The 27,938-nt window shown below is 41.5% G+C and overlaps 3 protein-coding genes across 8 annotated transcripts in view; 2 read left to right on the top strand and 1 right to left on the bottom strand.

Annotated features, from left to right (window-relative positions):
- Positions 1–9,395, top strand: part of adam22 (ADAM metallopeptidase domain 22) — a 64,787-nt gene extending 55,392 nt beyond the window's left edge. Inside the window, exons 25-32 of one of the 4 annotated variants that reach the window (XM_032557611.1) lie at positions 34–124; positions 203–256; positions 1,472–1,672; positions 2,012–2,112; positions 2,351–2,417; positions 4,323–4,412; positions 6,836–6,959; positions 7,556–9,395. In XM_032557611.1, coding sequence (XP_032413502.1) covers positions 34–124; positions 203–256; positions 1,472–1,672; positions 2,012–2,112; positions 2,351–2,417; positions 4,323–4,412; positions 6,836–6,959; positions 7,556–7,576 — 749 coding nt within the window. In that variant the 3' untranslated portion in view covers positions 7,577–9,395. The remainder of the gene's footprint in view (positions 1–33; positions 125–202; positions 257–1,471; positions 1,673–2,011; positions 2,113–2,350; positions 2,418–4,322; positions 4,413–6,835; positions 6,960–7,555) is intronic. The other 3 variants (XM_032557613.1, XM_032557612.1, XM_032557614.1) reach the window with 3 other exon arrangements.
- A 1,650-nt stretch (positions 9,396–11,045) lies between these two features.
- Positions 11,046–15,057, bottom strand: gtpbp10 (GTP-binding protein 10 (putative)). Its single transcript, XM_032557616.1, has 10 exons — positions 14,937–15,057; positions 13,905–14,098; positions 13,698–13,789; positions 13,461–13,605; positions 12,998–13,071; positions 12,863–12,915; positions 12,684–12,791; positions 12,482–12,559; positions 11,865–11,988; positions 11,046–11,514 (listed from the first exon to the last, which is right to left on the bottom strand). The coding sequence occupies exons 1-10, from the start codon at positions 14,967–14,969 to the stop codon at positions 11,255–11,257; spliced, it is 1,161 nt and encodes a 386-aa protein (XP_032413507.1). The 5' UTR covers positions 14,970–15,057; the 3' UTR covers positions 11,046–11,254.
- Positions 15,058–20,014: 4,957 nt separating this feature from the next.
- On the top strand, positions 20,015–26,315 carry osgin2 (oxidative stress induced growth inhibitor family member 2). 3 transcript variants are annotated; one of them, XM_032554486.1, is made up of 6 exons: positions 20,015–20,246; positions 23,589–23,681; positions 23,779–23,915; positions 23,997–24,188; positions 24,282–24,373; positions 24,461–26,315. In XM_032554486.1, exons 2-6 carry the CDS (start codon positions 23,615–23,617, stop codon positions 25,632–25,634), a joined length of 1,662 nt encoding a protein of 553 aa, XP_032410377.1. In that variant the 5' UTR covers positions 20,015–20,246; positions 23,589–23,614; the 3' UTR covers positions 25,635–26,315. The 3 variants fall into 3 exon arrangements, with proteins under 3 accessions (XP_032410377.1, XP_032410381.1, XP_032410370.1); XM_032554490.1 differs by lacking the exon at positions 20,015–20,246 and adding an exon at positions 20,266–20,435; XM_032554479.1 differs by lacking the exon at positions 20,015–20,246 and adding an exon at positions 21,184–21,464.
- The last annotated feature ends 1,623 nt before the right edge of the window (positions 26,316–27,938 follow it).

Raw genomic sequence — 27,938 nt, 5'->3', positions numbered from 1 at the left:
CACTGTCATCTCCTCCATCTCTGTCTTCCTCAGGTATCACCAGCACCAACATCATTATTGGGGCCATCACTGGCTCCATCCTCTTCCTCGCTCTCATACTGGCTGTCACAGCCTGGTGCTACAAGTGAGTGTCCGCACAGGCCCAAGGAGTGATGATATTGGCTAAGGATGAGCTGAAATCAGAAATCTGTTCTCTTCACAGGAGCTACAAAAAGAGACGATATGCTGAATCTGAGGTTCACAGGAGATTCTGCCGGTTTGCTACTTTTCGTTCTTGTTTTTCTTTCAGTCTTGTCACAAAATGCACAGCCATGCTGTGGTAGGTGTGAATGTGTTCAGTAAATTGAGGTAACCTTTAAATTCTAGTTGGAAGCAAAAGTTTTTTGAATGCTTCAGATCTTGTGGTAAAGTGTTGTCATTAAGATCAATTAATCCTTAGTATAAATGGTAGTTAACTCTGCTTTAGTTAGTCCCACTTTAGATATTGTGTTTGGTAAAAGTACATTTTAACACTCATGGCTAATATTGCACGGCTGTAATTAGGAAACATTTTTAAATTATATTAGATCTAATTACTGGTCAGTTTAGTGGATAATATAGCATTATACTTTTCAAGTTGATACACTATAAATATATTTAAAGTGACCAATCAAAACAGCGAGCAGAGAAGAGTCTTTGCAACACTCTAGTCAAAATATTTAGCCTCTGAGGCAGACAAACGGGAAAGACTGAGATGCAGATCTTTAGCTGCAGAGCTGGACCAACAAAGCTGAGGAGAATCCAAGCGAGAGTGATACTCTGATGTTTGAGAATAATTTAAAATTTACTAGGAACTGAGTTGATAGCCTCATTATGTTGGCTAATCTACTACTTAATTCAGGCACAAATACACGCAGGGATAAGCTCGTCTCTAAAGGACCTAGGGTTAATATGGTCAATAATAAATCAAGCGAACTTTAACAAGCAGTGGACCCAGACTGAAGCTAACAGACTGATGCTTTTAACCCTATTTACATAGTAAAATGTCCCAGAAGTTACCAGTGCAATCTTTTTTTTTCTTACAAATGAGCAAATATCTGTCAAAGTTTCTAAAATATTTTTTTGGTGCAATGACACTTTAGTTCTTGTTACTGAAATCACATTTTGACACATTTACACATATTCCCGACCAGGGGTTATTAACTGTTGTTACTGTTTTGTATTTAATAAGGTAGAGGTTGTGTGATGAAAAAGTTTTTTTAGTTGAGTTGACAAAATGCATATTTCCAAAATTGTTAAATATAGCAAAACCAGAAGCATTGCATAAACTGAAACTGTGTTTCAGACAACTTTCAAATCTCTGGAATAAGTTTGTTTAATTCAATATGTTGCACTACAAGAAAATCACCACTCAGACATAAAAAAATATCTGGTGGGAATTTTATGGGGTCCATTTATATGGCATCTAAAGATATTCATTTGGTGTTTCCAGACAAATTCCCCCTGGTGACTATGTCACCAAACCCGGGGATGCAGATTCATTTTACAGCGACATGCCTCCGGGCGTCAGCACCAACTCCGGATGCAGCTCCAAGAAGAGGTCAGCCTGCCTGTCCCACCTGCAGATTTGCACGCTGTCCTTCACTCCATCCTTCCCATCCATTTCTCAGAACTTCTCAGTGTTTGGCTTCAGGTTTGCCATTTCATCATCCCTCATTCATTTGCTTGTTTCCAATGTTTTTGAAATTGCTGATGGAGATCTCACTCATAATATGTGTCCATATTATGCTTTTGGGAGTACCATGGCTTTCATGGTATGAGCATTTTTAAAGCTAAAAAAAATGTCAAAATGGGGAAACATCTTGACATTGAAGGACTGAGTCACTCCTGGTGCTGTATACTCACTTCTACTCACGTTTAGATATCATACTAATCGTCGTCTACGTTTCCTCTTGTCTCCAAAAATTGCTCTAGACTCATAAAATGTTAAAGGAACACTGTTAAGCGGTTTTATTTGTGTTTATGTGGATAGATCTAACGGCCTGTCCCACTCATGGAGCGAGAGGATTCCAGATGCCAAACACATCACCGACATCTGTGAAAATGGGAGACCACGGAGCAATTCGTGGCAAGGTGACTCACTGATACGCTGAAGCAGACGTGCTTCCTGAACACAGAAATTTAAATATGATTAAATACGACTCATCCGATCACTTTATGCTTTGATTAATGTGATTTAGTGTGCAGTTAATGTTCTCCATTGTGAAATGAAACATTTTCAGGAGCTAAATTTGTTCAATGTCAGACTTCTTGTATGAGCATGAACATAATCATTTGTTCCTCAGGTCTCTTACTTTAACTTTCTTTCCAGGAAACCTCAGCGGTAATCGGAAGAAGCTGAAAGGGAAGAAGTTCAGGGCTCGCTCCAACTCCACAGAGTGAGTTCACCTCGGTGTCAGCATCTACTCAGCAATCTGAAAATTATTTTTTATAGGGGGAAACAAGTAACATTTAGTGTCAACAAATCCAACAAAAACAAAAAAACTCAGGTTGTTTAGAAGTAATGGTTTTGCTTACAAAATACATTGAAGTTTTGTAAGTAAAATGCAGATTTTGAAGATTCAGTGTTAAAGAATAAATGTGATGTTTTAGAGCTGAAAATCATAAATCCATGAAAGTACGGATTTGTTTTTGGCGCAGATAAGCAACTTAATCACACATTTTTATGACAACAGAGCATTTTAAAGCCAGGCCTTGTCAAAAATGGAAAGTGCATTAGCATGTATGGATGATGTATTATTTTAAACTGCAGAAGGGTGAAATATGTCTGAAGACCATGTTGTTAAATTAAATCGATAACCTCTTTCTCCACACTTTTCTGCTGCATGTCTTCCCACAATAATTAGCTATAGTTGAGACTAATATTACATATAAATTTTGTGACTTCCTATCCAGCCACTACATGTTGTTGAAGGAAATCTAACCGTGGACAAGCTTGTAGAGTTTAACCTCAGAAAAACGTTTTGACGACAACATAGCAGTTGAACCCTAAAACATAGACTGTGTGGAAAAAGTGAGACTTTCAGCTACTTTCTTTCACTGTTACTGTGTTTTACAGAATCATTGTACTGCTCGGTAATATCAGTATCCACATTTCTCAGGGAAATAGGAATGCTAGCATAAACACATGTGTATCAGAATAAAAATGCTGGTCAGAACAGGAGCAGAAATTACTTTTACCTCAATGCTGCCAGAATAACAGCACTTTTAAAATCCCTTGTTACCTTTGGTGCCGGTTTTTTAGGTCTCTAATTAAGCTTCTGCTCTTCGACAATGGATACATCACTATATGCCAGTACAAATGTTTATCTTGTCGATATACATTTAAGCTAAAGACTTTAATATTACTACTTTTTTCCTGGGAGAAGAAAGTACAACAAGTTCATTGTTGCACGCAGTTTCATCATTTATTGAACACAAATAAAAAGAAAAGACTACAAAATTTGCCCTTTAAATAAGTAACTTTTTGTGTCAGAATGAGCTATAATCTTGACTGCAAACTTGAAGCAACAAGGTTTTAAAATTTAAGACTAAAAATTAACTAAAGTGATGCTGTTTAGAGAAAAAGTTTATCAGTATTTGAAAAAGCGCCGGTCTGATTTGAAGCCAGGTTCTGGCAACCCAATATGTTTCAGATTTGTTGACAGTTGAAATAAAGATCCCCACTTCTTACATTAAAGGGCGCTTGTAGAAAATATTTGTTTTAGAGGAAAGAAGCAGAGCTCACATTGCTCTTCTCACCAGAGTGAATGCTTTATGTGGCTTTTTTTACTTCATCTTTTAATCCTAAAATTTTGCTCTGAGCCTGTGAATGAATCAAATATCTTGTTTGTTGACTGTGAGTGTACGATATTCAGCGTGCATCGACCGCCTCTTTGTCTGCCGTGTTTGCTTGTTTGTTTCCCCCCCCCCACTTGATTAAGATCTCTTTTGCACACGAAGCAGTCTGTAGTGCACTAGCTGTCTTGAGCATGCTGCCGACTAAGTGGCTGCTGAGAAGCTGGCTGCTTGGAATGATGCGACCAAAACGCAGCCGAGCCTGTAACACACAACACTGTTTGTTTGTTCATGGTGTTGTGTTCATCTGAATCCACACTCAGGTCTGTCCACCACCTTCAGCTCAAACTCTATCTTTGCTCTGCTCTCCTAAGATGTTTCCTCTGTTCTCCCTCATTTGCTTACTGGTAGATTATTCAACTCCCTCTTTCCGTATCTCTCTCTTCTCTCCCTCCTTGTGTTGGTTCCATGATCCCCACCCCTTCCTACCTCCCCTCCCCCCACAGGTATTTAACCCCTCGCAACAAATCAGAGTTTTATGATGTAACTAAATGGGTAGAAGATGTGAATAAAAACACTCAAGGACCTTTCCTTAGGTATTAACTCAGATCATGTCCCCTACCTCACACGCTTGTCTAAAGTTCCCTCACTTTTGATTTGTTTTCTGGTTTGGATTTAAGAAGAGTTTGTACCAATTTGGTCCTTTTTTCCCCCCCTACAGTTTTTAAAGAAACAGGCATGTTGCTGTGTGGAGTTCTCAGAAGGGAAAAACAAGTTAAAAGAATCAATATAGATTATTTCCATGTTTATCAGCTCCGTTTTTTATTTGCAGACTATTTTTTTGCTTCACTTCCATACACAAATTAGGATTAAACATATAAAAGAATCATTAAAGTTATTTTCCTCCTAATTTTCCGTATTCCCTTCTTTGCTCCCTTTCTCCCCTCCCTCCAGTCTCTTGTTACCTCTGCATGTTCAGTGTTGTTCCTTTCCAGTAAGTGTTGGTGGATTTGCCCTGCACCGCTCCCACTGACTTCTCATGCACCAGGTCGATGTCAGAGCTGAGGCTAACATTTTCAGCTCTGACATCTTCCCTGTCCTGTTGTGACAAAGTCAACTCTGATTGTGTCCGAAGTCTATAGATGGTTGCAAGTTTTTCACTGCCAATCACCAGACGACAACCACAAGCACTGGAATCTATAGACTTTCCCCGTTTCCAGAGGCTCATTGTTCATCCTCCCTGTTTTACTTCAACTAGAGAAAGATCCCAACAAAAGAATAGAGGGACATGGAGCCAGAAGGCAAACTTACAATTTAGCTGCAAAGCTTTAAGTAAAGTGCCTTGAAACGACATTTGTTGTGAATTGATGCTACATAAATAACCTGAATTCAATTCAATTAAAATAATAGAATACCTCCTTTGTTTGTGTTGTTAAAATCTGTAAAAGGCAAATAGTTTTCCCCAGCACTTGGTCTTCATATATGAATTATTTTTTATATTAAGGAGAATGCTTCTGGCTCCACTCTCTGTTTTTTTTGTCAGGCTGGGACATTTCGACCGTCGCACTGCAGGTGGTTCTTGTGTACAAGCTGCTGCACATGGGACAATCTCCCTCTCTTCTTACTACAGTGGTGCTTTAAATTTCACAAAACATTTTGGTAGTGTCTGCATTTCTGAGTATGGATGACCTAAACCATCACTGGATGCAGAGGTTGTAAAAGTTGCAAAAAATCCCTATGCTATCTGTTCTTTTATAAGTGTTAATCACTCCTGCACAAAAACAGAGTAAAACTAACTTTGGGATGTTGGTGGACTGCTTGTCTCTGGAGCTTCTGCCACCTACATATTAATCTAAATTCTGGATAAGGGCATTTCACATCATTAACTTCTATTTCCTTAACCTGTTTTCATTAGATATGTTGTTTTACTAAAGCACAGTCTTTCTTTAAATACAGCTTACTGACAGGTAATAATCCCTTTCTAACTATAAAGAGTCATCATCCATCACCCAGCTACTGTCTCTGCCCGCTTGTCCTTTCAGAGTAGCAAAGCATCTGGGTCCAATGTCCAGATGCAGCTTACACCTTGGATCAGTCCATTACAGAGAACACACAGGACAAACAGCCATGCACATACTTTCATACCTAAGGACAATCTGGAGAAACTAACTTGACTTTCTATAAAATGATCATAATTTCAGAGAGAAAAGAACAAAACAAAGGATGCAGTAGCTTAAAATACATTTTTAAAGTTTCCTCCCAACAAATATTCAATATATAAAACCAGTGTGCATTATTACCTAAACTTTACAGGATTGTGAAGAAGAATGTGGTTAATTTCTTAAAATTTTGAAAAGATTTTTTTAGAAATGAAAAAAATATATTGCCAGCTTAAACATTAGCATTCTTTGGCTAACCCATGATGCTTTATACTAGATTTTATTGGTTTGATTCTATATGGTAGAAAACTTTAAAATGTGATGATTTTGGTCATATTTATTCAGAAATAATGAATATGAATATTTAGAAACCTTCAAGCACCACTGTATGTTATTGATTCCCAGCTGTGGTCTGTCCTGCTTTCCTCTGATTGATCCAGTCTATCAGCTAAACAGGAGAAGCTTCCATCCATTTTCAACACAGATAAATGAATATTTCCTTATTCTACTGTGTTTTTGCACATTTTGAACTTTAAGGCATGTAAGTCGCAGAAGACGGCAGCTGGGAACAACACTGCACAGAGGTTGCTCTGAAAAGCTGAGCCCTGATTGGTTTTCGTTATGCTTCAGATGAGTGATAGCTTCAACTTTAAAGAGCAACTTCTGCCTTAGTGATGGTGAAACTGAGTTACTGGAGCAGCTAAAGAAAGATGTTGCCCAAAGTCACAGATCTAACATTAGCTCAACATTTTGTGTCTAACCTCATTTAGCCATCTGTGTCTTTGGTCAACATGCTGGTGCACCAGCTGCAGAAGGAGAAAGCAAAAAGTCTAGCAGTGTCACCTTCGCTTTTTCCTCAGGACACTTTCCCCTGCCAAGTCCCCGACTTCTTCTACAGGATCCATTGCATCCAGCAGAAGATACCCATATCCCATGCCTCCACTGCCGGACGACCAGAGGAAAGCCAACAGGCAGAGCGCCAGGGTGAGCACAATTCAAAACCAGACTGTTGCGTTTAGAAAAGTTGTGACAGCAATGAATAGGGAACCGGATTGTAAGAAAACACCGCAGAGTTTCTCCATGTGTGTGCACATCACACAGGCTCCACATACACGGCATTGATACAGAATTTACTTACGTGCTATACAAATGTCAGTAAGAATGTTACTTAATCTCATTCTAAACTATGCAGATGCTCAGTCTGCACTGATGAAAACAGTTGTAGAATGTAATGCAGTATGATATTTCCCTATTAAGTATTTCTGACACTGGGGATTCATTTGAACCTGGAGATGCTATAGTGAGACGAGTTTAGGGATTTTCTAATGTGTTAATTAATGATGCCCACCAGAGTTAATACATTTTAATTTATTTTAGTCATATTCTTTTGACAAATATATGATTTTCATGCAGTTTAGTGATCTATATGCTTTGTAGAAAAAATTATTTTACTTGAGGCGGTAAGAAGAAGATAATTTGCAACTTATATTTGAAAAGGTGCTATTGTTATTGTTTTTATTATTAATGCAGAAGTTTATCTCTTTCTCGCCTGTTTGCCTCCCTCCCTTCTTCTCTTCCAGCTTTGGGAAACATCAATATAACTCTGACGAAAGCTCCTAAGAAAGTACACAAGTCTCCTTTTCTACACACAGAAAACCGAAAAAAAAAGCATATAAAATTGACTCTAAAGCTCCTAAAGAGAGAGAAAGAGACAGACAGAGTGACCGGAATAGAAAGGACGTAGACAGACGTCTATTAGGGTGAACAAATATGTTCGGGGCGGACTCTGCAAGAAGACGCAGAGAAACGAGCCTCCTGGAGCTCAGACCGAGCTGTTCGTTTGTGCTGAAGCCTCAAAAATCGGACTGGACCCCCCCGAACCCCACACACCTTTCATAGATCAGCTCTTGTCACAGTCTCTTCAGACACACCGTCACCCACCCTAAGGCGTTGGAGCTCCTCTCTGAAGGAAGCGAAGGAGGCAGAAAGAAGCTATCACATCTCTCTTGAGTCTGCACTGACTGATTTTTGCAGGACGTTGTTTGAATTGAAAGTCCAGCATTGTGTGCATGAGAGAAGCCCTGATTATCAGCTACATCTTCCCGGCATAAAGAAGAGCATCAGTCTGATTTGAAGGGAAAGCATGCATCTGCATTAAAACTAACCCATGTGTCACCAGATATATTTCACTTCTTGAACCGATCCTGCCCTCCTGTTATTCCCGTTCCCCAGAAACCTGCTGATGTGTGTGTAAATATGTACAGTAAAGTACACACAGAGTATGCTTGTGCTTTTATTTTGAAAGACAAAAGCATAGAGAATACTCAGCTCATTGTTTTAGCCGTAGACAGAGGCGATGTCTGTAGATAAATATGAAGACCCTGCACTGTCCTGTCAGGGTTTCTATTTTTGATTGTTTTTGTTTTTTTTCGTCTTTTCGGTGGATCTTCCTCGCTTCATCCATCAACAGCAGAATGTGTCTTTTTACATCATGTTTGCATTATTTTCTAATAATCTCTGTGATAAACTTGCAGATGATTGTGACACATTTGGAGCTCAGACCTCTCCGGACGAGTATTATTTTAGCATAAATAAGATAGTTCTCCGTTCCATTTCCCATTGAGTTTAATGGACTCGGATGTGTTTGCTGTAGTTTATAGACGTGCCACTTATCACTTATCATGTTGTTTTTGGAAATGTGCTCCCTGATTGTACGTGGGAATGTTTGAGACCAGTGTGCTGTCCCCCTTTTTTCACAGGAAAGTCCCTCACTTCACCTCACTTGAATGTGAGCCGTAGAGACGAATGTGGCCGTCTGAACTCGAACTGGATCTGTACATTTTTTTTAAATGTGCATTTTTGGATTTAGCTGTGAGGGTTCGAGTTGTTCGAGCCTTTGTAAATGATTAACTATGCTGTACAGTGCTTGCTGTTTGAGCTTGTGAAGACCAATGGCATGGCCGTTCTATATCTTAAGTTATATCTCCGGTTGGCTAAGTGTGAGACCATAACGAGGAAAACGAGCATGTCACTGAAAGTCTTGAGCCCTGCTCCGTTTGTCTTAATGCGGTTTGTGTCCCTCCGCCGCTCAGCAGTGGAACTTCAGAGTCAAGTCGTGTTTCTGTCGCACCTGTGCAGCTATTTAAGGTGGATGTCCTGCTTCCTAACAGCAAGTTCTTCGTACAGTTGCGACTCGTTGTTCTACCTTGTGTAGAAGCCGTCGTCTTAAAGCTCTGAGTTTGTCATTTTACGAGTGTTTCTGTTCCTCTTTTACATTTGTAGTTCATGTATGCATTTGATCTGTATAGGTAAAGCCATCCTCACAATATTGAACTAATATTGCTTCAAACATCTTGTTTTTAAGTATCTTTTCAATGTTCACCATTTTGTCAGCATTACAGGGTTCCTACAAAATTTCAAGCTCTCATAATCTCTGACTCAAATTTCTGGAGTTTTTTTTTTTTTGCCATTCAGGACATTTGAGTTCAAAACATTCACCTACATTTCCATGAAAAGTGCTTGCACCCCCTTACAGATTTCTTCGGCTTTATCTTTTTGTGTCCCTCAAAAATGTTTAGAATGTTTAACTTCAGAGAAAGATAATTTCAATAATTTAAAAAGTGCAGTTTTCAAGAAAAATTATATTTATTGAAAAAAAAAATCTTTCCAAACCAACCTGGCTCTATTTGAAAAAGTAATTATCCCCTGAACCTAATAACTGGTTGTGCTACAATTGGCAGCAACAACTGGCTTCAGAATATTTTCTGATAATTGGCAATCAGTCTTACTGTGGAGTAGATTTAATTTCACGCAGGTCCAGGTTGGTTTGGATAGTTTTCCTCCCTTAACAAATAAAACCATCAGTTCAAAACCTTTTGCATTTACTCAAATTATCTTTGTCGCTATTAAATGTTATCTAAAAGGTGAGGCACAAAACAGAATAAATATGTAAAGGGAAATGCATAAGATAGAGAAAGTGTAAGAACCACCAGTTGTTTAAAATCCTGACTGAAGAGGATTTAGTGGCTAAAACAGCACTGGGAAATTGCCCTTTTGATTTCTAAATGTTTTCATACATAATTTCTCTGTCAGTAACTCAAAGTCAAAACTTGAGTTGTGATTTGGCAAATCTGGGATAAAACAAAAATTAAGACATTGTAAAAATGAACTTATTTTTCAAGAAGTTAAAATTTTATTTTTTCACAGATCAAACAACGAATATAGCTGTGAACTTTTCCATACCGTTTTATTTTTCCTAACTTATCCAGATAAGGAAAATAATACATTTATATTCCAAACTTTTCCAAGACGGTGTAGGAACCCTGGTATTATGTACAGCAACCATTCGACTGGTAATAAGTGCTTTATTGTATTTTTTCTTTCTTTGCTCTAGAGTTCTGCTCCTCTCATTTTTCCTGAGGCGAGCATCATTTCTAGAGCTGCTGAGTGACGTTTTAACACAATAATACTGTGTTCGATGAAGGCATTCGTTCTGGTGTCCTGGATTTGCACTGCACAACCCTCGGAGCGCAGCCTGCGAGGAACGCCTCCGTCAAACCTGTCTGGATTCAGCTTGCACAAACAGCTGGACTTACCAGTCCAAACAGGACACAGTGTCCACCCTCCAGATGAGCTGTGGACTCCGTTTCTGGCCGGAAACTTTGAATGTATTTGCGTACTTGAGCAGGCCGACTACTTCGGTGGGCTCCAGTTCGGCCAGACTCGTAGGCCCTCGACTCCAGGAACACTGCAGTTGTTCTTTTTTTAATTATCTTTATTTTTACTTGTGTGCTGTACAGACTATTGATGCAAAAATCAGCCCACTTATTTTTTTCTCTCTTAATCATTAAGTATTGTAATATATTTAATATAAAATAAAACTTTCATTCAAACACAATTCTCAGTTTTTTAGAATCAATCAAACTCGACCAAACTTGAATATTTATTTTAACTCTACATTTTCACACTTTTTAATGCTGCATGTTGACATGTTATCAAAGCAGCTTTAAAGTTCACACAATAATGAACATGATCATTAATGATCTTAATGATTAAAATCATTAAGATTAATGATCTTAATCTTTGTGAACGTCTGGATGAAGCAGAAAAGATGTTCCTTATCCTATGTAGAAAGTCAAAAGGAGCAGGTCAATATTTCAGACATGTATGCAACATTTCCTCCATCGAAGATGCTGAGCAGTTTTTCTCGCTCCTGCGTTTCTCCAAAGTGAGATCTTTCCACCTCGCTTTGTTTCAACTGACAGAACTCCAGACGTCGCTCACTGAGTCCTGCCGACGCCACTTGACAGTGAGATTTTGTCCTCGTTTCTAAAACATTCGTGAGATTGTTGCCTCAGTGCTTGCAGCTTCTCCTGATGCATGGCGCTCGTTTCCATGGCGGCGTACTCATCCAGCGAGAGTCGAATGCAACTCTTCAGATGGTCGACACCAAACCCATTGAGGGCGGAAATAGGAACCACATGTCTGAATGTTATGAAACTCTTTGGGATCATATCATCTGGCAGTAAATCGGTGAACTCTGAATGGCAGAGAATAACAAAAGGCAAATTTAAAGGTCTTAATCTGGTTCATATCAAATTTTTAATACAAGCTATAATATAAACAGTCTAATTCATCTATGCAAATATTCTAGTCACAATCATACAAAAGACAGTTTGTTTTTCAGAGGCTTCCATATTTAAAATACTGAAATGTAAGATTTCACCGAGTTAAAATCAGTGTTTTTTTCCACACGATGTCACTACATCCTGAAACCTGCTCCAACAAAAACATACTTAGCTGTTTAGGGAATTCTGGGTAATTGTGTTGCGGTATTTCGATTAACATTTAACATCTAACAGTGGTCAACACTCTAACACACTAACTTACCCTCTGGGTTTTGAAGTTGCTCTTTGAGTTCTTCCAGCTTGTCCTCAGCTTCAGGCAAGTCCATTTTATTTACCACCAGTAATGCAGGTTTTGACACGAGCTCCTCCTTGTACAACTCCAGTTCCTTCAGCGAGAGGTGATGGAGACACAGAAGGAGGTAAAATTAAGCTTAAGATGTCAGCAGTTCATACAAAAAGTTACACTCAAGGTTCTAACACAGATTTAACACAAAAGCTTTAGAGTTTAAAGACTGAAATCTCCAGTTCTCAACCTAGTTTGAAAACCTGTTTTTGAATGTATAAATCCTAAATGTCACTGTGAGTTTATGGCAGGTATTTCTAAAGAGGTCAGAGTTATAAAACCAGCCAAAGCAGGATGGACGGACGGACAGATGGACAGGCACACAGATGTGAAAGATACAGCTATTAGAGGATGGAGTAGGGAATAAAGTTGGGAAACAAATACTACTAAATATTCATCAAGATCTGGAAAAAAATAAATTTAATAATCTCCAGACAGTGGATGAACTCTGATAAGAAAAACATTTTGGACCTGGCAGCAGTAAGAGTAGGATTTTATAATAAAAATATCAAAACGCCTTGCAGCATCAGACTCACCTTGGTAAGAAGTTGCACCGCTTCAAAGGCAGATCTAAAGGGTGTTTTACTGGCCAGCTGGAAACCACCAACATCCACCTGCAAGAGCACAGAGCATCTTACAGTAAACCCTGGCTGACTTCAGCTACTTACACTGACCACATTCTGACACATTTACATATGTGGAACATTATTTCTGCTCATTATTTCTGCTTCTACATACAACAAACAGCAGGTGCTTGGTCCTTTCTACGTGCTTTAGGAACTTGTGGCCCATGCCTCTGTTCAGGTGAGCCCCTTCAATGAGTCCCGGCAGATCTGCAATTGAGATCTGCAAAAATAAAAACAAACAATTAGGGAAACTTTAAAACACACATTAGGTTCTAGTTAGCGTTCACATACTTGCTTGTAATCTGGATAGGCTACCTTGCCGATCTCAGGCCTCAAAGTTGTGACTGTAAGAGAAATAATAAAGGACTTTAGAAATAAAAGAAAAATATGTGAGATGTACTGAGCTTGAAACTGCTTTATTCTTACAAGCGTAGTTGGCAATCTGAGGTGTGGCGTTTGACAAGGCTGTGAGGAGAGATGACTTTCCTGCATTTGGGAACCTGATGAGAATTTAGCAAAACATAGTCAGCATACATCCAGCATCAAAGTCTGTTTTGTTTCATTTTTTTTTTAAGTCAAGCTACAACGATTTATTCCACTGGGATTTTAAGCAATAGACCAAACAAGAACTAGATCATAATTGTAAAGTGGAAGCTGTCCCGATGAAAGGTGAACCACTGCTGCCATATCAAGTCTTTTGCAGCCTCTAACAAACGGATTACAGAGGAATTGTCATGAATTTTGCTCCATACATCTGCAGCATGCACAGAACATTATGCTTAGGCATAATCACACCAGACTTTTTACTGTGAATACAATGCAATTTAACAAAAAAGTTCGAGAGATGTGAACCCTTTTGTAAGGTAACGTATACTTGTTATTGTCTCACCCTACGAGGCCCAGGTCAGCGATGAGCTTCAGGTCCAGACGTATGTGTTTGACCTGGCCTTTCTTGGGCTCGAAGGAAGAGTAGGGTGTCCCTCCAGATCCTCCTTTAGCCACCAGCACCCGATCACCCTCAGCATTCAGTTCGCCTTGTGAAAGAATTGATGAGAAAAAAAAGTTTTGCCAAAAAAACATTTTGCATGAAATTAAATTATTGACATAAAACGGACTTCTCACACACCAAGTATTCTGCCGTCATCAGCGGTGACAGTGATACCAACGGGTGCTAGGATTTCCTCATCCTTTCCTTTGTCTCCCTTCAGAGCTCGAACACTGACATAAGAAAATCAAATACCAACAAAAGCGTTCAGTGATGTCTGATAGATGGAACACATATATGTAAGTAAGAATCGAATTTTAAAACAAGGTTGTGTTTGCAGACACCAACCTGCTGTTGGCTCCTGATCCCCCTACGAACCGTTTTAACGGGTATTTGTCCTTGATCTTCTTTAAAGTCGTGTTCTTTGTCGCCACCACCCAAACGTTTCCTCCGTTTCCTCCATGTCCTCCAAGGCGAGGCAGAGCCATCCCGCCGGTGCCTCCACGTACGTACAGGCGGAGGTTGTCCACAAAGTTTCCATACTGTATAGAAACGTTAAAAACACAAGTCAGATTTGACGGTAAGCTCACTACTTTTAGGTAGTGTAGCACATTTACACATGGCTTTACACCTGCATTACCTAAAATGATTGTAAATCCACTTTTGGATCTTGAACTAAAGCACTTTTTAAAAAATACTACTAGATATTACTGAACATCTTATAATCTAAATGGTAAAAAAATAAATAAATAAAAGAAACAAAAGAAATATAAGATATGTGCTCTAGTTCTTGATGTTAATATCATTTTACAACTAAAACTGGCAGATTTTCCTTTTTCCTCAGCTTATTGTATGACTAAGTTGTAATTATATAAAGTCCAATATATTTTTGCTTTGACATGACTTAATAAACCAACACAAGGCAGCACATAGAAAAATGTTAAATAAAATCCAAGCCAAGTCCATAATATGAAAATGTTCAAGAGCCGTGCCTTAAGCAGAAAAAAGAAAGGCACTGTAAAGGTGATCACTACACAATAATATTTGATAATGGGCTGCTTTGATGCTGTATACTTTCATTTAGCATTTTTTACATTTTGTAGCCGAAATACTGTCCAAGAAAATAAAAATGGCAATTTAACCGCAAGAACTGGATAATCCTAAATTACAAAAGATTTAATCCTTAGAGTGACTTTTTTTCTTCATAACAAATACAATAAATTTAGCAAAATGTAATCAAACATCAGAAACTGTGATATATTTTACTTTAATGCTGCAATAACACCATTTTTGCGCTGACTGCTAGCTTGACCGCTAATGTGAAACTGTTTAAAACCGATAAGTCGTGTTGAAAACAAACAGGTTGACGAATTTATTTACCTTGCGGAAACAAATTCTACTGATGTGGACCATTATCAGAGACTTTTATGTCCGCTTTTCTCGTTTATCACCACCGCTAGCTATTAGCAGACATGTGTCTTTGGTGTATTGAAAACAACCGGAAGTGATAAATACTCCCTACTGATTGGTTGAAGTGATGAAGAGGCGGGACTTTGTGGTATAACTGGCTTTCCATTTGCTGCTAGGGATACATGCGTCTCTATTATAGAGAAAACAAGACATTTTTTAATTATTCAGATTATATACAGGAGCCATTTGATAATGAAACATTGGCGCCATAGTTTTACCAATCTTTATGCATGTATTGTTTATCTGCCTGAGGTCGCAGCTCTGAAACAGATCTGTTTAATATTTCTGGAGCCATAGTCGTAATTAGCCCCTTATAAAACAGTCACAGCACAATGATGCATATATATATATATTATGCTTCTCTGGTTTGTGCCAGTATACGGCAGGCAAATACACGTTGTATAACTTTATGAGGCAAATAAGTATTTTATGAAATCGCAAGGTAACTTGGGCATATGCTGGTTCAAGTAGCACTAGTGTCTGATAGTACAAAATTAGTAATAAAAACAACCAACCAAACAAATAAAAAACAATAAGAATGCTTAAAAGTGGAAGGTAAAAGATGTGTGCAGTAGATTTAGGATTAACCTTGTAATATCAAAAAATCATTCTGAAATACCAGCAGTCCATCATGTGACATAAACAGAGAACATTAAATGTTTCTTAGGTGATTATTATTGTAAATATTCTTAGATCATATTGACTAGTAAACAATATCAAAATATTTAATATACATTTAAAATACATTCTGTTTGTGATTAAGCCAAATGCATGTACAACTTTGAAGAAAATGGTTCTGATTTCTTCAACTAAACTGGCATTTTCAAGTTTTGCCACAGATTCTTAATCATAGTCTTAATTGACTTGATCGTGCTATCACATTTCACTGAATCTGTAGCTCTGGCTGTAAGTTTAGTCATCTTGATAAAAGGTGAACTTATGCCCCAGTTTCAACTATTTTGCATTATGCTAAAGATTATTTTCCAGGATTTCCCTGTATTTAGCACAATGTTCCTATAACTAATCTTTTACTCAATTCCTGATTAAGAGAAATATCCCCACTGTCATGAAGCGGTGTGGTGTTGGTGGTGAGGCAGGCGCAGCGGACCCAGGTCAGATGAAAATGATGATTTTTAATTATAAATAAGTCCAGAAACACGGCAGCTCGCACAGAAACACACCGACGACGAACAGACTAGACATTGACGAGGAACAAGGAACACAGGTGGAGTTAAATACACAGGAGGGTAATCACAGAGACGAGACACACCTGGGAACAATCAAGGGGAGGACAGGACAACGAAGAGACTTAAGGACACAGAAAACTCTAAATAAACACAGAAAAACACAGATCCTGACAGTACCCCCCCCTCAAGGGCGGCTACCAGAGCCCACAAAACAAAAACACAACAAGGGTGGGTGGAGGGGCGCTGGACGGCGGGCCAGAGTCCAGAAAAACACAAAACAACCCACCGTTGTGGGCGGAAACACCGGGAGGGCCAAGAGTCCAAAAACAACAAAAAACTACCCACAGGGTGGGCGGAGGCAAAGGAGGCGGGAACCACGGAGGTGGTCTGGCGGTCGTCCGCGGCGGCGGGAACCACGGAGGCGGTCCGGCGGTCGTCCGCGGCGCTGGAGGCGGGAACCACAGAGGCGGGAACCACGGAGGGGGTCCGGCGGCCGTCCGCGGTGCTGGAGGCGGGAACCCCAGAGGCGGGACCCCAGGAGGCGGTCCAGCAGCCGTCCGCGGCCCTGGAGGTGGCGATGATGAGCCCCGGGGGCCGCCCACAGACGGCGATGACGAGCCCCCCGAGGTAGGGTCTCTGGTGGAGCACAGGGGGTCTCGGTCGGAGCACAAGGGGTCTCGGTCGGAACGGTGGGGGTCTGAGTCTCGGGTGGAACGCTGGGAGTCTCGGTCTCGGGTGGAACGCAGAAGGTCAGGGTCTCGGGTGGAACGCAGAGGGTCTCGGTCTCAGGTGGAACGCAGAGGGTCTCGGTCTCAGGTGGAACGCAGAGGGTCTCGGTCGGAACGCAGAGGGTCTCGGTCTCGGGTGGAACGCAGAGAGTCTCTGGAGGAACGCAGGGAGTCAGAGTCGGAACGCAGGGAGTCTGAGTCGGAACACAGGGAGTCTCGGAAGGAACGCAGGGGGTCTGGGTCTCGGAAGGAACACTGGGAGTCTCTGGAGGAACGCAGGGAGTCTGGGTCTCGGAAGGAACACTGGGAGTCTCTGGAGGAACGCAGGGAGTCTGGGTCTCGGAAGGAACACTGGGAGTCTCGGAAGGAACACTGGGAGTCTCGGAAGGAACACTGGGAGTCTCGGAAGGTGCGCCGGCTGGAACGCCGGCTGATTCGGCCTCGGGTGCGCCGGCTGGAACGCCGGCTGATTCGGCCTCGGGTGCGCCGGCTGGAACGCCGGCTGATTCGGCCTCGGGTGCGCCGGCTGGAACGCCGGCTGATTCGGCCTCGGGTGCGCCGGCTGGAGGTGAGCCGGAGCGGAGCCTCGGGGCCGGCTGCGGGGGCGAGCCGGAGCGGAGCCTGGGAACCGGCTGCGGGGGCGAGCCGCAGCGAAGCCTGGGAACCGGTTGCGTGGGCGAGCCGCAGCGAAGCCTTGGCAACGGCTGCGGGGGCGAGCCGCAGCGAAGCCTTGGCAACGGCTGCGGGGGCGAGCCGCAGCGAAGCCTTGGCAACGGCTGCGGGGGCGAGCCGCAGCGAAGCCTTGGAAACGGCTGCGGGGGCGAGCCGCAGCGAAGCCTTGGAACCGGCTGCGGGGGCGAGCCGGAGCGGAGCCTGGGAACCGGCAGCGGAGGTGACAGCTCCGGTAGGCGACGAGGGGCCGGGTCCACCGGCGGCTCACGTCGCTGTCTCCGGGCTGACCGTGGAGGTGGCGGATCCGGAAGGCGACGAGGGGCCGGGTCTGCCGGCGGCTCACGTCGCCGTCTCCGGGCTGACCGCGGAGGGGGCTGCTCCGGAAAGCGACGAGGGACCGGGTCCACCGGCGGCTCACGTCGCTGTCTCCGGGTAGACAGCGGAGGAAGTGTTCCCGGAAAGCGATGAGGGGCCGAGTCTACCGGCGGCTCACGTCGCTGTCTCCCCGGGCGTAGGTAACGGCGGGGGCGGCATCCGGGGGGCTCTGGGGTGGTGACTAGTAGGGTCTGGCGTTGGCTAATCGCCAGGGTGTAGTCGGAGTCCAACCCCATCTCCTCCAGCAGCAGCGGAGATGGCAGGATCTCTACGTCCTTGTAGAGATCCCGCTGAGCCAACTCCAACTGCTGCTGGAACCATGCCTCTTGGTCGTGCTGGGTCATGAGCTGCTTTCTCACCACTCGGTCCTGGTCGGGTCCTTCTGTCATGAAGCGGTGTGGTGTTGGTGGTGAGGCAGGCGCAGCGGACCCAGGTCAGATGAAAATGATGATTTTTAATTATAAATAAGTCCAGAAACACGGCAGCTCGCACAGAAACACACCGACGACGAACAGACTAGACATTGACGAGGAACAAGGAACACAGGTGGAGTTAAATACACAGGAGGGTAATCACAGAGACGAGACACACCTGGGAACAATCAAGGGGAGGACAGGACAACGAAGAGACTTAAGGACACAGAAAACTCTAAATAAACACAGAAAAACACAGATCCTGACACCCACAGAATGATGCTGCCACCATCACCGCTGCCATGAAGAAAATATGACAGCACACTGGGCTTGATATGATTCCTTTTAAACTTTTAGTTAATTATCTTCTGCTAAACATCAGAAAGATGCAAAAATGATCTTTGTCTTCTTCGGTAGGGGATGTACTGAAATGTATTCTCGTTGGGCTTCTGTACATGACAATAAAGGCTTTCTGTTTCTGACCAGAGGAATGTTTCAGACCACGAGTCTGTCATGATAAAGGACACTGCTATTTAAAAAGCATCGCTCTATAAATACCTAGGGATGCAGATGGACAGTGTGCTGTGTTGGGAAGCCCACTTTCTGTGTTTACAGCTGCAGCAGAGACTATACTTTCAAAGACGACGGGCACTTTATGGGGTTGATGTTAACACACTGCTTGCTTCTTACCTCTACTTTTTTTTTTATTACCTTTTTACTTTTTAAATATCATATGCTGTGGGATCACATCCTGGTTTGGCGACAACTATTCAATGTAGGACCAAGCTTGCCCATATGAAAGTAATCGATTTGAAAGACCATAGAGACCATATGTGAGCAAGACGATAAAAACAGTTTTAAAGAGGAAACTTTAGTTTTTACCTTCTTGTTGCGTTGGTTGTTTTGAGTATGTGTTTTATCCGTGCATGTTGTTTAAATGTTTTTTTTTGCTACTGTGTAGCAATTTATCCATTGCTACAGAGTATGTATGTGGAATGTAGCAATGGATACATTGCTACATTGCTGTAGCAATGTCCATTTTTGTCTTCAAATGGACACATTTTTGTCCATTTGAAGACAAAAATATTATTCTATTCTAGTTTGTTGCACTATATTTTGGGGGTCCATCCATTTATGTAACTAGGGAGGTAATTGGGAAAGAGAAGGTGCTGGGTGCGACCTAAAAAGGGCAAAAGACAGGGTACACAGGTCGAGACAAATAGGATGTACAAACATTTACTCACACTTTAGGAAGATTTAGAGACTAATTACAATCATCTTTTTGAAATGTGGGAGAGAATCAATGCATGCACAGTGAGAACATGCAAACCCATGACCTTTAGCTGCAAGACAACAGTGCTGCTCCAATGTGCAGAGGTATTAGAATAACACATTTCAGATTTACAGATATTTGTTGCCTGATTTAAAAAAAATAAATCCCATTCACAGCTATGAGCGTCTTTGTGTTGATGTATGAAAATCCCAAAGCAATATCATAGTTGGTTGGTCGTTGTAACGTAGCATAACGTGAAAAATGTTCAAGGGGAGTGATTACTGATGCAACACTGTACACTTTACAGAGTTGTAAGCAAAAACTGCGCGGTGAGCAGCAGTGTCGGTGGCGCTGTGAAGATGCTGAGATGCTCTGATCTCACTCCGTGAACGCGCTCACGCTCACGCCGCGCACACCGAGATGCGCATGTGGCTGTGGAGGAGCAGGCGCATCACCCTATTTGTCTCTTTAACACTCCGCTGTCAGGACTGAGAAGATCTAACGTCTAGCTCAAACTTTCGGGCTGATCGGACCTGCACACGCCGGGTCTGGTCGGATTTAACCGCACCGAGGTGAGCGTGTGTTACGCGTGCATGTATGATGACGAGAGAGAGGTTTGGCTCATTATCTCATTCAGGAGACCCCAGACAGCAATAGATCCTCCCACCGGTCTGTGTCTATTTATACGGTTGGAAAGGGCTGCCGTGGGTCGTGATAACTGGACGCGACTGAGTGGGGACAGATTGATAAATCTCAGCACGGTAAGAGCTCCTGGTTCCGGGCAGAGAGTGGCGGATGGATGTGAGCCTGACCTAAATTATGCAATGATGATGGGAACGTGGCGGTTGCAGCATGTGCTCCTTATTGGACCTGAAGCTGCACAGAGTCTGGAGGAGCAGCAGGAGGTTTGAGCCTGTTTTAGTGGGGATGCTGTGGACGATCTGCTGCATCACTCACTTCATCCGATCGGCTGTGATGCAGCAACATCCACATTCAAACGCTCCGTTCCTGGTTCCTGGACTCAGTCCAAACCAGGACTAAGTCCAAACCAGGACTAAGTCCAAACTTAGTCCTGGTTTACTAAAACTTAGTCCTAGTCGGATTTTCTTACTCATCCGCAAGCTGAGATGAGGCATTTTAAGGGCCTATAGTAGAAATTTGATCTATAAAAATATGAGACATTTTATTTCATAACTAAATAGGTGGTTTAACTAAAGCCCATGATCTAATTGCTCTGATACGTTGTTATGTATACTCAAAGCATAGGACATCTAATTTCACTAGCTTAGTTTTGTGGAAAACTACTCCAAAGTGATAGTCAGATGAAGAACAGTATAAAAAGCAAAATAGGCTAACATTCATGCATTTTTCATCTCATTTTGTGATGCTCTTAAGCAAGAATCCACCTTTTTTATTTTTGTCACATGCACTTTTAAGTCATTCTTGCCTAATAAGTGTATATATATATATATTTTTTTTTTTACAAAAAAATGCATGCAGGCCATATGATTAAATGACAATAGACATATTTGCTGCTAACATTTCTAAAGTGTCTTTTTGTGAGGCAACATTTAGAAACACATGATGCATGGAAATCAGCTGTTGCATCATTTCCGGTTTATTTCAGGCTGAGGTATTTGATGCAACCCCTGCTACTACTCAGACTCAGAAAGATAAAGCAGAAGGACTGTAGTCTGTCCAAAAAAGCTACATATATCTGCCTGTCTACCTGATTTAATTCAAGCTGCCAGTGAGATCACTACATGCATCTGATATCTTCAACACTGCAAGTATAAACTGATCAGCTTCTTGGTTCCATTTTTTTTTTTTTTTACACATTTCCTCTGATTTGGTTTATTTCTAACAAATATCTAAATGTTTCAGATTATCGTGCAAATGTTTATGTCCGATGAAGTTGTTTAGAGTGATTACAAAAAGCCATTTTCAAATAATGGTTTGATTTCCTTAGAGAAAAATGCTAGTCTAACCAATCTGGTGTTTAAAAAGTAATTGTGCACAAACCCAACGACAGCTGCAATCAAGAGTTACTGACAACTATTGCAGTGAAGGAAATCTGATCTACTCTTCTTTGCAGAAGTGCTTTACTTCAGTCAGATGTGAGGACTTCCCAGCATCCAATTTAAGTTCACACCACAGAATCTTAACTTAATTCAAATTGAGACTTTGACAAGGCCATTTCAAAGCCTTCATTTTGTCTGTTTTTAGCCATTCAGAGGAGGACTTGACAGTGTGCTTTAGCACTTTGCACTGATGCATAACCCAGAAGAGAGGTTATGATCATAAACTCACTTTTGAGTTTTGTGGAAAACTCAAAAGACTCAAAACTTTACGAAAACTCAAAAGAGTCATAAACTCACTTTTGAGTTTATGACCAGAGATTCTTCTCTAGTGGGACCAGGATTATTTCATCCTGGAGAGTAAAAATAATGGCTTAATCAATTACAGAAGGTCATCCAGGTCCCGAAGCAGCAAAACAGCCCCACACCATCACACTTCCACCACCATGTTTTTCTGTTGGTATTTTTATTTTCTTTGAAATTCTGTGTAATGGCACCCATACCTTATAAAATGTTCCACTTGGTCTCATTCATATAACTCCCTAAAGTATTGGGAAATTATTAAAATGTTTGCCAATATTATGACCAGCCTTATTATTGAATTATGACTAGAAAACCTTAACTAAGGCAAGTGAATCTTAGTGCTTTAAATGTTGTTTTGGCTTCTTTATTAAGTGACTTCTTGATTCCACTGATCTGGTAATAATCAGGTTTGGTTGTAGATGCAGTTAATTCACATAGAGCTAGATTGGTTTGGATGTTTGTTAACCTAAAAAATTAAATAATATTTTGAAAGCTGTATTTTATGTTTACTTTGATTACGTTTGCCTGATGTTAGCATTTATACATGAAAAATGTAACTGACCAAAAAAATGTAAAAACAGCAGCCCTGCATGCTGTTGAGCTGCAATGTCCCAGATAATAAACAATTCCACTACCAAAAACAAGAAATCTTTCATAACTATTATAAATGGTCGCAAGCAGCTGGTTGGTGTACAGATAGGTCGGACAAGAGGAAGGAGACAGAGAGAGGTGAACTGTCGGCTGCATGTAGACCTGAGTTTCCAGGTTGTAAGACATTACAGGTGGTGTTTTGGTTGGTGTGACAGTGGAGCAGGAGGGCAGTGTTTGTTTGCTGTGGTGGGTACATTTTTGGCGGGATTATCTTTCAGTGGTTCAGTCTGTCAGCATGCCAGGCCCACATTCTCACCCAGCAAAGACATAAACAGCCCGAGTGGGATTAGGGCCCAGTCGGACAAGTGATCAGGGGGGATTTGCTGCCCGTCAGGCACACAATGGCACTGTCTCGTAACACACAAACTCATACCGCGCATGCTCACAACGGACACAGGCCCACATTAATCCCACGAGAACTCCCTTTTGTTTGGGGAGCAGTAGCAGGGTTAATAGAGGCTAGCCACGCCACGGGCCATGACTGAAGAGACAGGGGGTGTGTATGGACGTCAATGAACACCAGGGAGAAAATCAGGGGGCACGTTGTGTTTTGGCGGGGTGTTTCCACGTGTCTGAAGTCCCAGACAGACGGGGTGGGTCACTGATGTGTGTGGAAGCATAATGCCACGGATGAATAAAGTTTTTTTTCTCTCCCTCAGTGTGTATGTCTCTGAGTCAGCTGGTGATGGTGGATGGGGACAGGATCTAAGATAACAACAACATTGTTAGACAAAAACAGCAAGCCAGTTCAAACCTGTTGAAATAATCAGACCCAGTTGAGAAACAAAGCATGGATGAGACTGTGCCTTTAGTTGAATGTTTGATGGATCTGTCCAGAAATATCTGGAACCTTTTTCATATCTTTCTTCTGTTTTCTCTCAGTGCCGGCTCTGGCCCAGGCTGCAGCCATGCCTCTTCTGGAAGAGAACACACTGTCTCAAGAGCATCCACCTACCCTCCCCGTGGTCATCATAGGTAAATTATTGCTTAAATTAATCAGGTCAACCTTGTTCTTCATCTTTTGATCTTAATTGTATCAGCGTACTCACATTTTCCAACTATTTGTTTGCAGGGAATGGCCCATCAGGTATTTGTCTGTCCTACTTGCTAAGTGGATACAAGCCCTACCTGGACGCTGCAACTGTTCACCCAAACCCGATTCTGTACAGGAAGCTGCAGGAGGCCAAGCACCTCCCTATCACAGAACAGGTAGAAAAAAAATCATGTTCACACACAAGGTGTTTCATACATGAAACTCAGATGTGTCAAAAGACTCTGTTCTTTATCCAGGATATGAAATACTTGAGTGAAGGTCTTGAGGGACGATCAAGGAATCCCATAGCTGTGCTATTTGATACACTTCTACACCCCAATGCTGACTTTGGCTATGAGTTCCCACCAGTCCTCAAGTGGAGGAGAGACAAGCATCAACAAATTCCACATCTTGTTTTGGGAAAGGGAACACCTGGGGGTGCCTGGCATGTAAGTTTATTCTACAAAAGCCTTCTAACGTATCTGGGTTTTGTGTCAACAGAGTATTTTGCTTTGACCACACTGTTGGTTGCCTCTCCTTAGGCAATGGAAGGCTCCATGTTGACTGTTAGTCTTGGCATCTGGATGGAGCTCCCTGGAGTCAACTACAGAGACTTAACCAATGGGAAACGAAGGTAAAAAGAGCCTCACACAACATTGATGGGTCAAGCTTTAGTTTCACTGGGCACTCATGTTCTCACTGTCCAAATCTTCTTCTTTAGAGATGTAACCAGTGATAGAGCCACCCCAGAGGAGATCTCATCCTACTACAAAGACTATGTGAAGCTAAAGGGTCTGCAGAAGAATTTTGTTGACAACACTTACGTGACCTCTGTTCAGAAACTTTGCAGAGGGCATGAGCAGGAGGGTCTGGAAAATGGGCAAGAAGATCAAAGGGTGGTTGATAGTGGGAATGGGCACTTTGAGGAGAATGGCAAAGAGTGTGAAAACAATGGAGGAGGAGGCACGCTCTGGGAGATCAGGGGTTATCGACAAGTACAGAGCGACACTCATGTCCCCTTCTCCCTGTTTGCTGAGAATGTCGTCCTGGCCACTGGTGCATCTGATTCTCCAGTCAGATTAGGTGTAGAGGGTGAAGATCTACCTTTTGTGTTCCACAGCATCTCAGACTTGGGTTTGGCTGTAAGCCAGGGAAAACTGGATGTGAACTCTGATCCAGTTCTAGTTGTAGGTGCTGGTCTAAGTGCCGCTGATGCAGTTCTATGTGCGCTTAACAGCAACATCAGAGTGCTGCATGTTTTCCGGAAGAACATAGACAATCCAGACCTCATCTTTAAGCAGCTTCCCAAGACCCTGTACCCAGAATACCACAAAGTGTACAACATGATGTCTTCCCAGGCCTGTACCAATGTGGCATCCTTGTCCTCCTCTAACAGACCCCAGGCAGTTAGCATTGCCTCTTCAGTATGTGCCAAAATGTGCCCTAAACCTCAGCTTTCTGCAGGGAGCATTGCTGGAGGTTCTAGTATCAGTCTCTTCCCCAATTACACCAGTTTCCCCGAACACTGTGTGGTGTCGTTCCAGTCTGACATGAAGTGTCTGCTACAAGGGGATAATTCCCTAAAGGCCTTCAAGATCTCAATGGCCTTGGTGTTGATTGGGACAAACCCAAACTTGTTCTTCCTTAAATGTCAGGGCCAGTACCTGGGACAAGATCCGACAAGGCCGATTTCCTGCAAGCAGAATCCCATCGACATCAACCCTTACACATTTGAATGCACCAAGGAGCCAGGGCTGTTTGCCATGGGTCCGCTGGTGGGAGACAACTTTGTTCGATTTCTGAAGGGTGGCGCTTTAGGCATCACCGCCTGTCTGCTGAAAAGACTCAAGAAGAGAGGAAAGCTCATCAGCAACGGAGGGAACAACTTCATTTAAAATTATCAGGAAAACATCAGTCTGCTCCTAGCACACAGGTTTCAAGGAGAGAAAAAAAATTGGTAAAACAAAAGCTTTTCTATTTTTTTTTAATCATTAATATAGTGTTTTACCATCTAAGCTTATAGGTTTTATATGTTCATGAAGCCAAAAAGACATTGGATGTACACAAGTTTCTAATGAAACAAAATACGACAGCTTTTAAGACTTGTCTGACTTCATAAAGTCTCTATAGGTTCAGGATATTATGTGCCAATGGTTTATAGCTGATCTGTCATCTCATAACAGTATTGGACCTAGTTTTAATCAGGGTTATTTTTCCATTCACGGCGTGTCTTCAGGCAGTCTACTAACATTAACATTCAAAGCAAAGGACTGTAGATTAAATGTATTCTGACTGTCAGTACCTACAGACATATAATTCATGGACGCTGCTACACTAACATATGTTCTCATTTGCAAAACATATCATGTCACAGTCATGAGTTGTCTCTTCTCTATGACATAAACAATAGATAAATAACCTCTGATCCTAAAGGTTAATGTCAAAAAAGGGTCTTAATGCCTCTGATTAATGAAACCGTTCTCTTTTATTTCAGTACATTCTCATTTTGGCCTCAGTTGTAGGTTACTTGCTTATATTACAACTTTAAATGCGTTCTATGCAAATACAGTGACCTGCAAAACTATTCGCAACCCTTGAACTTCATCACATTTTGTGATTCAACTTCAAACTTGAATGTGTTTTACTTGGATTCTATATGATAGATCAACATAGTTGTAAAGGAGAGGAACTTGATTCATGGTTTGTAAAAAAGTCCTAAAGTCAAACCCCTTTATTCAGATACCCATAAAAATGCCTTCAGAAATCACCAAGCTATGGAAAACCATAGATTGGTGATTTCAATAAAAATAAATCTTTTCAGTGAAAGATTTCACTGAAAATCTTTTCAGTGAAACAAATTGAGGTTTGTTAGAGCACACTAGTGAATAAACATCATCATGATGTTTATTCATGATGATGACCAGCAGACCAACAAGGCCTTAGGGCTTTTTGAAAATCACTTTAAAATCAATGCACTATTTTCCTTCCATTTGACAGTCCTGCACTACTTTGTGTTGGTCTGTCACATGAAATCCAAATGAAATACACTTAAGTCTGTGGTTGTAACATGGCAAAATGTAAAAAGTTTAGTTGGTATAAATGTGTTTTGGTAGGTTTTTGTGTTTATGATATCACTCACAAACCCACCATAAGACCTCCTGTTAGCTTCCAAGTGCAAATCTGAAAAAGGTTACACTGGTGTTTATTGGGGCTGCACAGTGGTGCAGTTGGTAGCACTGTTGCCTTGCAGCAAGAAGGTCCTCAGTTCGATTCTGGGCCCAGGGTCTTTCTGCATGGAGTTTGCATGTTCTCCCTTTGCACGTGTGGGTTCTCTCCAGGAACTTCCTTCCTCCCACAGTCCAAAAACATGACTGTCAGGTTGATTGGTCTTTCTAAATTCTCCCTAGGTGTGAGTGTGTGTGTGCATGGTTGTTTGTCCTGTCTCTGTGTTGCCCTGCGACAGACTGGCAACGTGTCCAGGGTGAACCCCGCCTCTTGCCCGGAACATTAGCTGGAGAGGCACCATCACCCCTCCCGACCCCACTAGGAACAAGGGTGTTAGAAAATGGATGGATGGTGTTTATTGGCTGTAAGGTTTCAATACCCGTTGATCAGGAATCCCTAAATACAGACTGAAACATTAAACATAAGCTTGACTCTTCAACTTTAGCCTTCGAAAACAGCTAAGACCTAAAATGTCTTGATCATCCAGTCTAGATTTTACAATTACAAAAAACAGCTTTTTTAATGCTAACTTAAAACTACACTGAGAAAATCCCACTTTAAAAAAAACACTATCACATGTTCATTTAAACCATCCAGGATCAAAGTTCTCTTCAATTTAAGCAGTTTAGACTTCAGCCTCTAGTTTTATAGTTTTAATACAAATTACTTTATTATAACAGCTATTAGTACTGGACCATCATTGCAGTAGATAATAGCAGAATGTGAAAAAACGCACAATTGGTTCTATACAATATTAAGATTTTCTGATAACATTTATCTCAGTTTTTATACAAACATAGGCCACAATTATCAAAATTAACAGAAATAAATGCTTGAAATATATCACTCTGAGGAATGAATCTATGATATATATGAGTTTCACTGTTTCAAACTGATTTAGAAAAATAAATAGTAACTGTCTGGTGAAATATTGAGATTCACCTGCAGAAACTCCACTGTGCATCTCTTCTCCT

Source organism: Xiphophorus hellerii, chromosome 3 (genome assembly GCF_003331165.1).
Source record: "Xiphophorus hellerii strain 12219 chromosome 3, Xiphophorus_hellerii-4.1, whole genome shotgun sequence".
NCBI lineage: Eukaryota > Metazoa > Chordata > Actinopteri > Cyprinodontiformes > Poeciliidae > Xiphophorus > Xiphophorus hellerii.
The sequence above is the reverse complement of the archived record's forward strand: the minus strand, read 5'-3'. Positions and strand labels throughout refer to the sequence as shown.

What these genes read in the sequence shown, in the direction of transcription:
- gtpbp10 (XM_032557616.1), bottom strand. Translation starts at nt 14,969, where the DNA reads ATGGTCCACATCAGTAGAATTTGTTTCCGCAAG. An exon ending in GTAGAATTTGTTTCCGCAAG is followed by an intron (nt 14,099 to 14,936) that starts GTAAATAAATTC and finishes GTTTCTATACAG; the next exon opens with TATGGAAACTTTGTGGACAA. An exon ending in TCAGATTGCCAACTACGCTT is followed by an intron (nt 12,916 to 12,997) that starts GTAAGAATAAAG and finishes TTTCTCTTACAG; the next exon opens with TCACAACTTTGAGGCCTGAG.
- osgin2 (XM_032554479.1), top strand. An exon ending in ACCTCCCTATCACAGAACAG is followed by an intron (nt 23,916 to 23,996) that starts GTAGAAAAAAAA and finishes TTCTTTATCCAG; the next exon opens with GATATGAAATACTTGAGTGA. An exon ending in CACCTGGGGGTGCCTGGCAT is followed by an intron (nt 24,189 to 24,281) that starts GTAAGTTTATTC and finishes GCCTCTCCTTAG; the next exon opens with GCAATGGAAGGCTCCATGTT.